The 14,261-nt window shown below is 43.7% G+C and overlaps 1 protein-coding gene across 21 annotated transcripts in view; it reads left to right on the top strand.

Moving 5' to 3' along the window:
- lrch1 (leucine-rich repeats and calponin homology (CH) domain containing 1) overlaps positions 1 to 14,261 on the top strand; it is a 210,005-nt gene that overhangs the window by 146,625 nt on the left and 49,119 nt on the right. For 11 of the 21 annotated variants that reach the window (XM_076747011.1, XM_076747021.1, XM_076747016.1 and 8 more), the window contains 2 exons: positions 12,076 to 12,112; positions 13,057 to 13,173. In XM_076747011.1, coding sequence (XP_076603126.1) covers positions 12,076 to 12,112; positions 13,057 to 13,173 — 154 coding nt within the window. The remainder of the gene's footprint in view (positions 1 to 12,075; positions 12,113 to 13,056; positions 13,174 to 14,261) is intronic. The other 10 variants (XM_076747015.1, XM_076747024.1, XM_076747022.1 and 7 more) reach the window with 2 other exon arrangements.

A 14,261-nucleotide genomic window follows, 5' to 3' on the forward strand; every position in this document is an offset into this window, starting at 1 on the left:
TCACTGTGAGCGAATGAGCTACTCCTATAGTTCCTGTAATGAAGAAGGATGGAGGAGTTCGCACCTGTGGAGATTTCAAGGTAACAATGAACCCTGTGCTATCTGCAGAACAGTATCCGCTTCCTCATGTTGACGATCTCTTTGCTGGACTCAGTGGAGGACAAAAGTTCAGCAAAATAGAACTGTGCCAAGCTTATCTGCAAATGCATGCGCACAAAGAGTCACAGGAGCTCCTCACTATCACTACGCACAAGGGTCTTTTCAAGTATCGGCGACTACCCTTTGGTATCACATCTGCACCAGCGCTGTTTCAACGTGCCATGGACCAGATCCTCAGTGGACTGCCAGGTGTTCAGTGTTATTTGGATGATATCCTGTGCACTGGAGCTACTGATGAGCAACACCTCCGTAACCTGGACACCACCCTGCAGAGACTAAAGGAATATGGACTGGGGGTTCACAAGGAAAAATGTGAATTTTTCCGGTCATCTGTGGAATACTTAGGGCATGTCATAGATGCCAAGGGCTTGCACACAGCCCCGTCCAAGACTGCAGCCATTGTAGATTCACCACCACCCCAGAACGTCAGCCAGCTACAATCGTTCCTTGGACCACTGAACTACTATGGTTGTTTTATTCCAAACCTAGCATTGCTACTAAAGACACTGCATGACTTACTCTGCCAGGACAAAACATGGAAATGGACTGTACATGCCAGGAGGCTTTTCAGAAAGCAAAGGATATGTTAGTGGGTTCAGAGGTTCTAACACACTTCGACCCGTCGCTCCCGATCCAGCTGGCCTGCGACACATCGCCTTATGGGGTGGGTGCAGTCATCTCACATTTAATGCCAAATGGTGACGAGTAACCTATTGCTTTTGCCTCACGGACTTTAAACAAGGCAGAGACCAACTATGCTCAACTAGAACGTGAAGCATTGAGCATTGTGTTTGGAATTCACAAATTCCATCAGTACTTATATGGACGGAGATTCACCCTCCTTACTGACCACCAACCACTCACCACCATTCTCGGACCACACACGGGAATACCATATCTTGCTGCAAGTCGTCTGCAACGGTGGGCATTGCTGCTGTCTGGACACTCATACGACATCAAGTATCGCAACGCAGACTCACATTGCAATGCTGATGGCTTGTCAAGGCTGCCGCTCCCTGTCAGTAAACCAGAGTTACACACAGAGGATGTGTTCTACTTCAGCCAGGTGGATGATGCTCCTGTTTCAGCTGAACAGGTGAGGAAAGCTACACACACTGACTGACCCTGTCTTGTCAGCTGCTTTGGACATTGTTTTAAAGGGCCATTCAGGCAGCGACGACAGCACCTTGAAACCATGCCCTGTGAGGAGGGCGGAGCTGTCGGTGCAAGCGGGTTGTTTGCTGTGGGGGAGGAGAGTGGTTATTCCACCATCACTACGCAAACCAGCGTTGCAGCAACTTCACTCTGGACACAGTGGCATCGTACGGGTGAAGGAAATAGCAAGAAGCTACTTTTGGTGGCCAAGCATGGATGTACAGATAGAGGAAGTAGCAAACACCTGTTCCTCATGTCAGAAAGTCAGAAACAATCCTCAACCAGCTCCTCTGCATCTTTGGATCTTTCCAGAAGAGCCATGGCACTTCGTGCACATTGATTTCACGGGACCTTTTGAGGACAGAATGTTCTTGATTGTTGTGGATGCGCACAGTAAATGGCCTGAAGTGGCTATCATGAGATCCACTACCACTGAGAAAACTGTTGAGAAGCTAGGAGAGATATTCAGCCGTTTTGGACCCCCTGTTCAACTGGTCTCAGATAATGGGCCACAATTCGTGTCACAGGAAATGGCTATTTTCTTGCAAGCTAATGGAGTGCAGCACATACAATCAGCCCCTTATCATCCTGCAACCAATGGCCTAGCTGAAACAGGCACTTAAGTCATCACAAGGGCAGGGAGCACTCCATCAACGGCTGCACAGGTTCTTACTCACCTACCGAAGCACACCACATGCAACCACCAAAGCTTCACCTGCTAGCCTGTTGCTACAAAAAGAGCTTCGGACGAACTTTGACCTTCTGAAGCCAACACCAGTGAGGGACACAGTTTCACAGCAGCAAAAGAGGCAGATCAAACAAAGAGGACATGCAAAAGTCAGAATCTTCACTTCAGGAGAATCTGTGCTGGCTAGGAACTACTGCAGTGGACCTAAGTGGATTCCTGCCTTTATCATTGCACAGACTGGGCTGCTATCCTATACAGTTCAAACTGCCACAGACATCGTCTGGAGAAGGCACGTCGACCAGCTGTTGCAAACACCAACACCCACACAACTGTGTCATAAGAACTGTACTGATGCTCCGTCCGCTGATTTGCCTGGTTGTCAACCTGTACCCACTCAAAGCTCATCTATAGCTGAACCTGAGGTTGCAGCTCCTGATTCTCAGGTCAAAGAGACAGTAACACAGACTCCCATGTCAACTTCTGTTCCGAGCTCACCACTGGGACACAGAGACACTGAGGTTCAAGTTGACTGCCGATATCCTGCAAGGCAGAGGCGGCCTCCTGACCGCTTGAGTTTATAGCCTAGGACTAGGTTTAGAGACTAACCCAAATCAACTGGGGCAGAATAATTCCCCATGGGTAAAGTCAGGGGTCTGAGGTAGTCCACCCTCACCCCAGGGTTGTTGTTGTTGTTGTTGTTAAATTAAAATAAATAAATAAGCGGCTTATATATTGTTCAAGTTATGGACTTTCAAAGAGTTAATTTAACTGTGAGAAACTGGAAGTTTGAGTAATGTTAAATGGGACATTTATTGTATGGAGGGAGGAAATGTGGTATATTTGTCCTTTACTTTTTTCTATATCAACAACGTAACGTGTCGTAAAAAAAAACAGATGTTGATTGTGCCGCTGTGCTGTTCCCGCTGTATGCTGAAGTGAGCAATAAACGGTTAACTAGCTCCGTGGTCCGAGCATAATTGTTATACAGTGAGGTTAATAAAGGTCCTCGGGATATAACAAATCCCTTCTTAACCTCTTTTGACTTTCAGACTGAGCAGGAGAAAGCTTGATGGCTTGTGAAACCTCTGCTTATGAGAGCTAGGTTGACTACTGACCTGTCCAGTGTCTGGTTGAACCTCTGGATGTGCATTGCGGTTTTTGCAGAAAATGATCCATGATAGTTGTAAAATAATGTTCCTCTATAGGTCATGGCCAGGTCTGAAATAAGTAGGTGTCCAGCTCCGCCCTACTGTTGGGATAGACTTCACAGATGATGCCTCTGAATACGACGAAAAACAACATTAAATTTGGCCAAGGTTAGAGTTTTAGAAAGCCTTGGTTGGATGCCATCAGTGTACGCTGGTGTGACATCTTTGTTCTGTGCCGCAGGAATAGGCCCTGCAGCCAAGGACAGAGCATGGAGGGAGGTAGTCAGACTGGCTGGAAAAACAAGCTCGTAGAGGGTGCTGAACTGGACAACAGGCCTTGAATTCTGGCGTTCATGTTGGTGAGCGATGATTGAATGTTGGACAGTGCTGACAAGACGTGGTCATCCTCCAGGCCCACGGAGCTGGCTGCTGGGGTTGAGAGTTGTGCTCGTTTGGATGGCGGAGCAGTGGTGGGAGCTGGAACTGCAGCGAAAGTTGCCAGAGCAGTTCTTCCGTTTTTTTAGCAGCCTTCATGGGAACAGAGGAATTGGAAAAAACTGCAGATGGTGGATTTTCTCCAAGAACAATGAAAAAAGCTCTTCATGAGAAGCTCCAACTGGAGCCTGGATGTTACTCTTGAACAAGGCCTCCAGGAATTTGGGCACAGACCATTCGCTAATTCTGGGAGTACTGAGAGTTTTGCTTGGAGGACAAGAGCTTAGGCAAATGTGGACAGCTTTCTACTTGGAGTGTGCTTCCTCTGCTTCAGATTCCTGCTGGGAATCCATGACGCAGTTGATCTGCCATGGAACCTCATCAATGATGGGGATCAGCACAAACACCCAACGGTCTTATTGTTTTCATGAGGGAAGCAACATGGCTTGCAGAGCTTCAAATGGCTTGCAGATGAAGCAGCAAGGGGTGAGTAGGCTATGACAGCTTAAAAAGAGTGCTGTTTGAAGTGTGCCAATCAGGAGCAAGGCAGAGAATCACTTCAGCTGTCAGCTGATGTAGGATGGTCTGAGATCAGCTGAGCCACCAATAGACCACAACTGTGTGTCCTAAATTTCATGGCAATCACTTCAGGCGAGGAGCGGGCAGGTAGGTGAAGTGAGTCAGCAAGTTCTTCAGGTGATGAACTAGAGTTGGGTAGACATGGCAGGTTTGAGACATGGGCAGACCAAACTTGCTGACATGGTGTGTAAATGGGTGCCTGGATTTCGTGTTTGTCAGTGATGCAGTGGTTAGCCTCCACTGAGTGAGGCAGAGCAGATTTGGCATCCTTCCACACCCTTCTGCAGGGACGGAGATGGATCTGCATAGATAGGACTGTAATCTCACATTCTTGAGAAGGGAATGGGGGAGGTTGGTTTCCTAGGTAGGCTTCAAAATGGGAGAGACCTGAGGCACAACTGATAAGAGTGTTATGAGCATATTCAATTCATGACAGGTGGAAACTCCAGGATGCAGGGTTAATGGCAGTGACTCAACGTAAGGCTGACTGCAGATCTTGATAAGTTCTTTCAGATTGACTGTGGTTAGAATAACAGTGTCACCTTGGGAGGAAGGGAGACCGGTGACGAGCCAAGGCGATGTGTGACCAGGGACAGCTAGCAACTGGGAGAGGTTACAGATGACCCATAGGAGGGCAGTGTGATGCTAACAATGGTTTTGGGAATTGTTTGGTATGCAAAACAACAAAAAGTCCCACAGAGTCTCACATTCAGGGAGGGTAAGGTGAAAGACGTAGTCAGATTCATAAAACTGAGGTAATTACCTTGGGGGCGGCAGGCTGGGTTACAGTTAGAGCAGCTTAAGAATTGCACTGATTGGGCTTCCAGTTTGGGACATGTAGGAACAAGATGTGAAAACGAGAGTAAATACCTTAAAATTCCTTGATATACATAAACTTGCGTCGAAATAACCGTTTAAAAAGTCCAACTTTTCATTGGCAACACTTTTTTGTTGCTGTTGCTGGAACATGCCAAAGACAGAATCTGAGCTGAAGAAGCTCAGCATAACGGTAAGTAGCAAAGTAGCTAACATAACGACTGCCGCTAATGCTAACGATCTTGCTACAATGTTGGCGAAAGAAACGGAAAAACAACGCGAACATTTTAAGGAGGACATGGCAGGACTGATTAAAACATCCCTGGCTCCTATTCAGGCATCTATAGCGAACTTTCACGAAATGGTGGACACACTGGAAAGGAGAGTCGCCCCTGTGGAGCCCACTGCAGGCAAAAACTTTGACGTCCTGTTGAAGGCCAAGAAAGCCATCACCAAATTGCAAATCCTGAATGCTACACTGTTGGACTGCATTGATGATTTGGGAAACCGATCTAGGAGAGTAAATCTTCATATTATAAATGTGCCTGAGGATACCGAAACCAAAAGGGGACTCAGACATGGTTACACTTGTTTCCACACTTTTGAAAGACGCCATGGGGAACCTATTCACTACACTGCCTGATCTTAACCGTGCGCATCAGGCTCTGCCATGAAAACCTGTAAAGGGTTAGTCACCCAGACCCATCATCGTTGCCTTCCACAGATATCAAGACCGAGAGCAAGTTTTACGTTAGGCAAGGCAGAAGGACGTAGTGTACAAGGGAAATCAGAATCAGAATCAGAATCAGAAAAAGAAAAAGCTTTATTGCCAAGTACGCTTTTACACATACGAGGAATCTGTTCTGGTGAAATTGGTGCATGACACATCTATTAAAATAAGAGCATAAAATATAACAATTTAAATATATATACACAAGTCTGCTTTTTGTTGTTTGCTATTTTCCGGAAACACAGTCTGTTTTCCAGAAAGAAGTCCAAGTTGAGCGTTAATGTAACGCATAGAGTTGTATTTATATCAATGTGACAAAATGAGTCCGAGGTGGAATGTGCAGAGTGTCGGGGGGGTTCCGGGCCTTGTTGATAAGGCTGACAGCAGACGGGAGATGATAGTTCCCAGGAAGCGGAAAGACTCCACAGTGTCAACAGTGGAGTCACAGAGGGTGATGGGGACAGGTGAGGCTGAGTTCTTCCTGTTGTCCACAACCATCTCCACTGTCTTTAGAGCATTGAGCTCCAGGTTGTTCTGCTTGCACCAGGTCACCAGGTGGTCAACCTCCCACCTGTAGGCGGACTCGTCGCCATCATAGATGAGTCCGATGAGGGTGGTGTCGTCCGCAAACTTCAGGAGCTTGACAGACTGGTGACTGGAGGTGCAGCTGTTCGTGTACAGGGAGAAGAGCAGAGGAGAAAGAACACAGCCCTGGGGGGATCCGGTGCTGATGGTCTTAGCATCGGAGACGTGTTTCCCCAGCTTCACGCACTGTTTCCTGTCAGACAGGAAGTCTGTAATCCACCTGCAGGTGGAGTCAGGCACGCTCAGCTGGGAGAGCTTCTCCTGAAGCAGAGTTGGGATGATGGTGTTGAAGGCAGAGCTGAAATCCACAAACAGGATCCTAGCGTAGGTTCCAGCGGAGTCCAGGTGCTGGAGGATGAAGTGGAGGGCCAAGTTGACTGCATCGTCTACAGACATGTTGGCTCTGTAGGCAAACTGCAGGGGGTCCAGGAGAGGGTCAGTGATGTCTGTAAGGTGTGAGAGCACAAGGCGCTCAAAGGACTTCATGACCACAGAGGTCAGGGCGACGGGTCTGAAGTCATTAAGTCCTGTGGTCCTTGGCTTCTTGGGAACAGGGATGATGGTTGAAGACTTGAAGCAGGCTGGCACGTGACATGTCTCCAATGAGGTGTTAAAAATGTCAAAAAAAATACATTGAGGTTTTACCCTATCCCAAGCGCTAATCTCTCCAAGAAGCGTGCAGCCTTCAAAAATGTGAAAGCGGCTTTCTATTGGAAGGGAATTCAATTCAGGCTGCTCTACCCTGTGCATCTACGAGTGTCTTATGGAGGGGAAACATTAATGTTTGAGACACCAGCGGATGCTGAGACCTTCTACTCCCAGCAAGTTGAGGGAAAGATCAACATCCCAGCTTCTTCCGAACAGGAGGACTACTGCAACATCCATTCACCAATACTGGGTAAAGTAAGCTATAATAGCTACATCTGACTGCCAGATGAACTAGCATACTGACTGCCAGAGCCAGGCTCCAGTTTTTTTGTTGTGGACTGTTAAGGCATGTTTCAGTAGGCCTCTTCTGGTTTGTTTATTCATTATTTATTTGTTTTTCCAGTTTTATTCATTAACATAAGTACTTTGGATTTATCGGAGTTTTTTTCCTCACTCGTTTTGTCATAACTCAGGAGCTCTAGAGAGTAAGGTTAATGAAAATAAAAGTTGGTTTTTGGGAGTATTTAGAAAAGGGATGTATCCTGCGTGCTGCTAGTTCAGCAGAGAGAGGAGGGGTTGGGTTTACTGAGGATAACTGGGCTGTCTGGACATTTTTTTTTAATTGTTATTGTCAACTTTTTGTATTTCACTGTGTACTATTACTGACTTTTATGGTGATAGATAGAGGTATGACACACATTTTGTATGTAAAGGGATACATTATCATTCTGTGTGGCTATGGCGGGTAGAGCGAAGGCTGGCTGTTCAGCCATCAGGTTCACATTTTGGAATGTTAAAGGTCTTAATGGCCCAAAATATTCTCTTATATTAAAAATCTGAAAACTGATATTCCATTTCTTTAGAAAACGCACTTACGCAATTCAGATCAACTGCGCCTGAAGAAATATTGGGTGGGGCAAATATTTCATTCTAGCTTTAACACCAAAGCAAGAGGTACAGCAATAATAATATATAAAATAATTGAATTCACTTCATCTAGCTTTATATCTGATCCACAAGGCCGTTATGTTATAGTGTCTGGGCAACTTTTTCATGTACCTGTATTATTGGTGAATCTATATTGTCCTAATTTGGCTGATGCTGGATTTCTGTAAAGGGTTGTCTATCAATTGCCTGACCTTAACACCCACCTGTTGTTCTTAGGGGGAGATTTTAATTGTGTTATGGATCCAAACTTGGACAGGTCCAAACCTGAAGTGCAGACTCTCTCTAAAATGGCCTCTTTTTCAGCCATGCTGCATGTGTGGATCCTTGGCGCTATTGGAATCCCCATAGTAAAATGTTCTCTTTTTTTTTCTAACGTGCACCACACATTTTCAAGAATTGCTTTTTTTTTATTGATAAAAAAAACTTTTGAACTCTGTGGAGAAGGTTGAATATTCTGCGATTGTAGAATCAGACCATGCCCCCATACTAATGGATCTCCTTTTTTACCATTACTACAGTAGTCGTCCTCAGTGGCAATTTAACACCACATTACTGTCAGATAACGCATTCTGCGCTTCAATTTCTATAGCCATCAACACATTTTTGGAAACTAATAAAATGGATTCTGTATCCCCATCATTGCTATGGGAAACACGGGAGAAATAATAGCTTACTCTTCTCACTGTAATGGGGAAAGAAAGAGACAAAAACAACAGTTAATTGATGCCATATCTGAATTGGAGTATTCCACCTCTCCTAGTCCATCACTTCACAAAGAGAGAATATCATTACAAACTCAGTTTAATTTAATCTCTACCTCTGAAATGGAACGACATATTATAAGATCGTGTGGGCTATATTATGAACATGGGGAAAAATCAGGGCATCTTTTGGCACATCAACTTAAATCTAAGTCAGCATCACAGTTTATATCACAAATTGAAGATGCAACGGGGGAAATCTCAACAGACCCCCTAAAAATAAATCAAACTTTCAAAAATTTCTATTTTGATTTGTATTACTCAGAATCACTGAAAGACACATCACTGTTTCAAAACTTCACTAAAACCTTTGAAGTTCCCAATCTATCTTCTGACCAAAGGGAATATTTAGATCAACCGATGGAACTTGGAGAGGTTAAATCTACCATCTCTGCCATGCAAGATAGAAAGTCTCTGGGGCCAGATGGCTTCCCAATTGACTTTTATAAAAAATTCTCTGATCAGTTAACCCCCCTGCTGTTAGATATGTTTAATGATGCATTGTCACAGGACAAATTGCCTGACTCCCTTAATGAAACATCCATAACTCTAAGCCAGGTAGGGATGCTTCAAAATGTGGATCATACCGACCAGTATGACTTTTAAACACTGATTTAAAAATACTCTCAAAATTATTGGCAAACACCCTCATTACAAACACCCTTGCCACATATAATATCAACCGATCAAACAGGTTTTATTAAAAGGCGGCATTTATTTTCCAACACAAAATGTGTTATGAATGTGTTGTATAGTCCCTCATCTAATAATTCCCTAGAAGTTGTGGTTTCATTAGATGCAGAGAAGGCTTTGACCGCGTGGAATGGGTTTTTTACACCTTGGCCTCAATCTCCCACATGACCACCGCCACGACACAAGTCAGGGGCAGGATGGTCTTGGGACTGGAGGAGTGATCTCTGGGAGCAAACTGTCAGGAGAGAGCATCCGGCTAGATGTCCTGGGATCTGGGTCAGTAGGTGAGAGTTAAGTTGAATCGGCCAAAGAAGAGAACCCAACAAGCCCACAATAAATTGGCAAGATGATCCATCTGAACCACGATTGGAGCAGAAATGAATTGTTTCTTTACCTCAGTGAATGCTTTATTGGTTTCAGAAGGCCAGACAAATGGGAGCAAGAGAGAGGTGAACTTGGTAAAAGGAACAGCGACCCTACTGTAATTCCTGACGAACCGACGGTAGAAGCTGGCAAACCCCAAAAACTGCTGTTTCTGGGTGGTCGGCGCAGGCCACTCTGCCACTCCCTGGATTTTCTCTGGGTTCATCTTCATCTGCCCGCTCACGATAATGTATGCTAGAAATTTCACTGACGGTACATTAAATTCACATTTCTCTGCTTTAAAAAATAACTTATTCTCCAGCAGCCTGCAAGTTTTTGTGAGAAAATCAGAAATATCATTGAGGTAAACAAAGACAAACTGGTTTAGAAAGTATGTAGTAAGCATTGTGGGGATCAAGTTTACAGACGATGGTGGCTCCCTGTAGAGGCTCAAAAACAGAGTTGAGTGGAAGAGGTTATTTGTTTTTAACAGTGATGTTATTTGAGTTCAGAAAGTGTATATAGGGGCAGAAAGTCTTGTCCCTCTTTGCCACAAAGACAATTCCAGCTCCTACAGGGGATGATGATGGGGTGATTAAACCGGTTGCTATGGACTTATGAATGTATTTTTTCATGCTCTCTCTTTCAGGACATGAGAGGTTATACAGTCTGCTAACGGGCAAGGCAGCTCCAGGATGCAGATCTAGAGCACAGTCATATGGTTGGTATAGGTAGGGAGAGAACACAGTCTCTACTGAAGACAAAGACGACATTCAGGGGGTTTGGGAACTCCGCACTTGGGAGTAGGTGGATGGTCACAGATGGAATGACACTGGGGGAAACCATTCAATTGTGCTTCCCCTGAACCAATCAATATGTGGATTGTGGAGTTTTAACCAGGTGTCCCCCAGCAGAATGGGAGAATGGAGGCTGACATGATCTTGAATTGGATGAGCTCCCGATGGTTGGCAATAACTATAGGTTATAGGGCTGGTACAATAAGCGATGTGGGCTAGTAGTTGGCCATCTAAAGCATTGACAGAGAGAGGAGAATCAGGGACTGGAGAGGGTTTCCAGACTGGTGTTGTGTTCAGCAAATAACAAAGATAACTGACCCTGACATAGTGTGACTGGAACCTGTGTTTTGGATCCTGATGGTGCTGCAGACGGGGTTTGGCTCATCTGTACTCCCATAGTTATGGATGAGCCTGGTCTTTTGGCAGCAAAGAACAGATGGCTAAGAAATGCCCTATTTTGCCCACAATAAAGACACTCACCGGTCAACATCCTACCGTTTGTCTCAACCCAAGTAAACCATGCCTGCCCTAGCTGCTTGGGCTCCACCTTGGTGGAGGTGCTGAGGTGGTTGGCTGAGGGCTGGAAGGAGTTGGAAGGTTCTTCTTGCCCGAGAAGAGGAGGGGAGAGGCTGTCTTAACAGCTCCTTGTGGTGTGCTGAGCATCCACTCAAATTGCAAGAGAAACAAAAGATCTAAATCAGCAGGTTCATCTCGGGCAGCTAATTCATCCTTCAATTTCACTTAACCCATCCCAGAAAATCCCCTGGAGAGTGTCATCTTGTTGTCAGCCAGAATATGGAACTCGTTGGAGTAATTGGCTATGCTCCAGGATCCCTGCCAGAAGTTCCACAGCTGCTACGCTGAATCTCTGCCGAGATTCTGGTGATTAAAAATCTTCTGAAACTCGTAAATCCTCTGTGAAACACTCTGCACTTGTCCTCATCCCCATCAAATGCGTTCAGGTCTGAGGTATGCAATTCATGGAGAGGCTGGTGAGACCGAGGCATGGACCTTGGGAGCCAAACTTGCAGCAGGAGACACAAACACACACACACACACACACACACACATGGACAGACGTAGGGAGAGACTGACATGACACAGAGGGGATGGGAAACAGAGAACACAGGGAAAGGGAGGAGGAAGGAGGCCTCCTGACAGAACTACTCTTCTAAGTCAGTTCTACAGAAATCTTAAACTGAGTTGCAACAATAAGACTCACCTAACGGCAGGTTAAAGTGAGTACAAACGCAAACACACAAAGATAAATGTAGAAGAAATAGTTTTTCTTTAGGTGGTCTCAAATGTCAGTTCACCATCCTTTGTTGACATTTTCCAGGAAATACCAGGATCTCAATTCCCAGTATTCATCACCTAGCATCCATATCATCTATCATTTAAAAAAAAAAAAAAATGCATATCATTTGCCTTGTGAAGTTCAGCCACATTGACTTTGAAAGCCTACATACAGTTTCATGGTAAACATGTAAAATTTTTGTCACTGCTTCTGTCTCTGCAAAGTTAATATTATCCTTCCTTTTTCTTTGCTTATTTCTCTCTTCCTCTCCAGTGGGCAGGACAGCGATGATGATGTTACCACAATGAAGGTACAGTGTAACAAACTTTAGAACTTACCTGACTCTCAGTCAAGACACAGCACAAAACAAACTGTCATCAGTAGGACTGTAACTAACGACTATTTTGATAATTGATTAATCTGTCGATTATCACTTTGACTTATCGATCATTAATTGGATGAAAAGATTTTTTTTTCATTTCCAGCATTTCAACAAGAAAATAAATGGACTTTGGGGATGCAGCCATGCACTGAGAATGATAGGGAAATGTAACCAATATGCATTTGATCAGGAATTGCTCAAGTTTCTGGTGTGAAAAAATAAAGGATTCACAAAAAAAAAAAAAAACAAAAAACCTCTGTAACATGACATTATACCCCAATAACTCTTTGACCAATTTTCAACTAATTAGTGTTGACTAAATCTGCCATCTCCAGCAGTTTTGTGTCTATTTTGACAGACAAACACGTGGTTGCAAGTAAATTTAAAAACAAATGCATAGACAGAAATATCTTACATCTGTTTTATCTGCATTTTGTGATTGGTCAAGCTTCATCAGGTACATTAGCTCAGAATCTAATCAGAACCTGTTATCCTGTGTTTAATATTAAATAACCATCCTTCAATCAATCATTTAATTATTTGTGTAGAAACTGTCAAACAAATGACAAATGTCCATCACAATTTAGCGAGCCAAAGAGGATTCTCCAACTGTTACATTTTCTTGACTCAAACTCAAATGTATTCAATGTACAACAGGTATCTGTGGTTATTGCTGTCTGTTGCAGTTTCATTTGATACATGCAGTCTATCGTTGAACATTTCTGGTAGCTATAGTGAGCGTAAATGTCTTCCTTGATAAGTATTTTTCTGTAATAGAGATCAAGTAGGTCCTAAACTATTTTGTGTCTTTAAATCTATAAGCATGTAAGTAATAAAACATTTTAAGCTTCAACATTTAATGCATTCTGTAGCAGCACATGGAGGAAGGTGGCTATGAGTTCCAGAAGAAGAGACAGATGATTCTAGAGAAGGCCAGGTTTGAGGCCCAGCTTGCATGTCGGGAGTATGAATGGCATATGTCAATCAAGGTAAACGTAGCACCAAACAACTGTATGTAGGCGCTGTTCTGCCCTTCAGAGTGAATGCCCCAAACTGTCCTCAGTCACGTTTCTCAGTAATTTGATGTTCTTGTGTGTCTGCTGTGTGTCATATTTCAGATATCAGCAGGTTACACATGTGAACAGCATGGGAAAATGTTTTTTTTATTTGCTATACATCATGTGCAAATATTTCACCAGTGACTTAGCGTTCTTGAGAAACAGCTAATTTGTTTAAATAAAGTTGACTTTAATAAGCTGGTGGCTGGTGAATTGACAGTTTCCTGTCTTGCATGTCAGTGTGCGAAGAGTACATCTACAGAATGTAGAAGCTGATATGTGCTGTCAGTCAGTTTGGGTCCCTGTGTCTTGTTTGTTTCATAAACAACCAGCACTGTGCCAATAGGATTTGACTTGTATGAATTTTATTACGTTAATGTAAGTAAATATGATATGTTAATGACCTAGGTGACCTTTAAAGGTGTGGTTATGTGATGTTTCAACTTAGGAAAGCGAGCGGTTTTCCCTGTTTTCAGTCTTAATGCTAGTTTTAACTCAGAACAGAGCTAGCATTGTCCCCTGCTTCCAGTCTTTAAGTTTGAAGTAAAGGCTAACCATGTCCTGACTGCAGCTCTGTACTTAAGGTACGGAGATAGATGAAATAGATATTGATCTTCTACCAAAATGTTTGGTTGGAAAGAAAATAAGCCTATAAACCAACATTTTGCATTGCCAGTAAACATTACAGTTCACTGCCCTCTTCAGTATTTTACAGAAAGAAGAGGAGTATGTAGCTTTGGAAACAAGAAGAACAAGACTGATTTGTTTGAAGAATGTCTCATTACAGATTGGTCTAACAATGCTGTTAAGTAAATGAATGACCACAGGCAAACTGTATCAGTTGTGTGTGACTCCAAGACAAAAAAATCACAGGGCCATGTAAAATTAGCAACACACACTTGGTCGAGGATCTGACCTTGCTGACTTTTAATCCCAAAAGATTGACATTCAAAGATACAAAACCACAACAACATCAATAAGAACAAATGCTCCTTTGGAGTTACTGTCAACCTCTGTTT

Source organism: Chaetodon auriga, chromosome 13 (genome assembly GCF_051107435.1).
Source record: "Chaetodon auriga isolate fChaAug3 chromosome 13, fChaAug3.hap1, whole genome shotgun sequence".
In the NCBI taxonomy this organism is placed as follows: Eukaryota; Metazoa; Chordata; class Actinopteri; order Chaetodontiformes; family Chaetodontidae; genus Chaetodon; species Chaetodon auriga.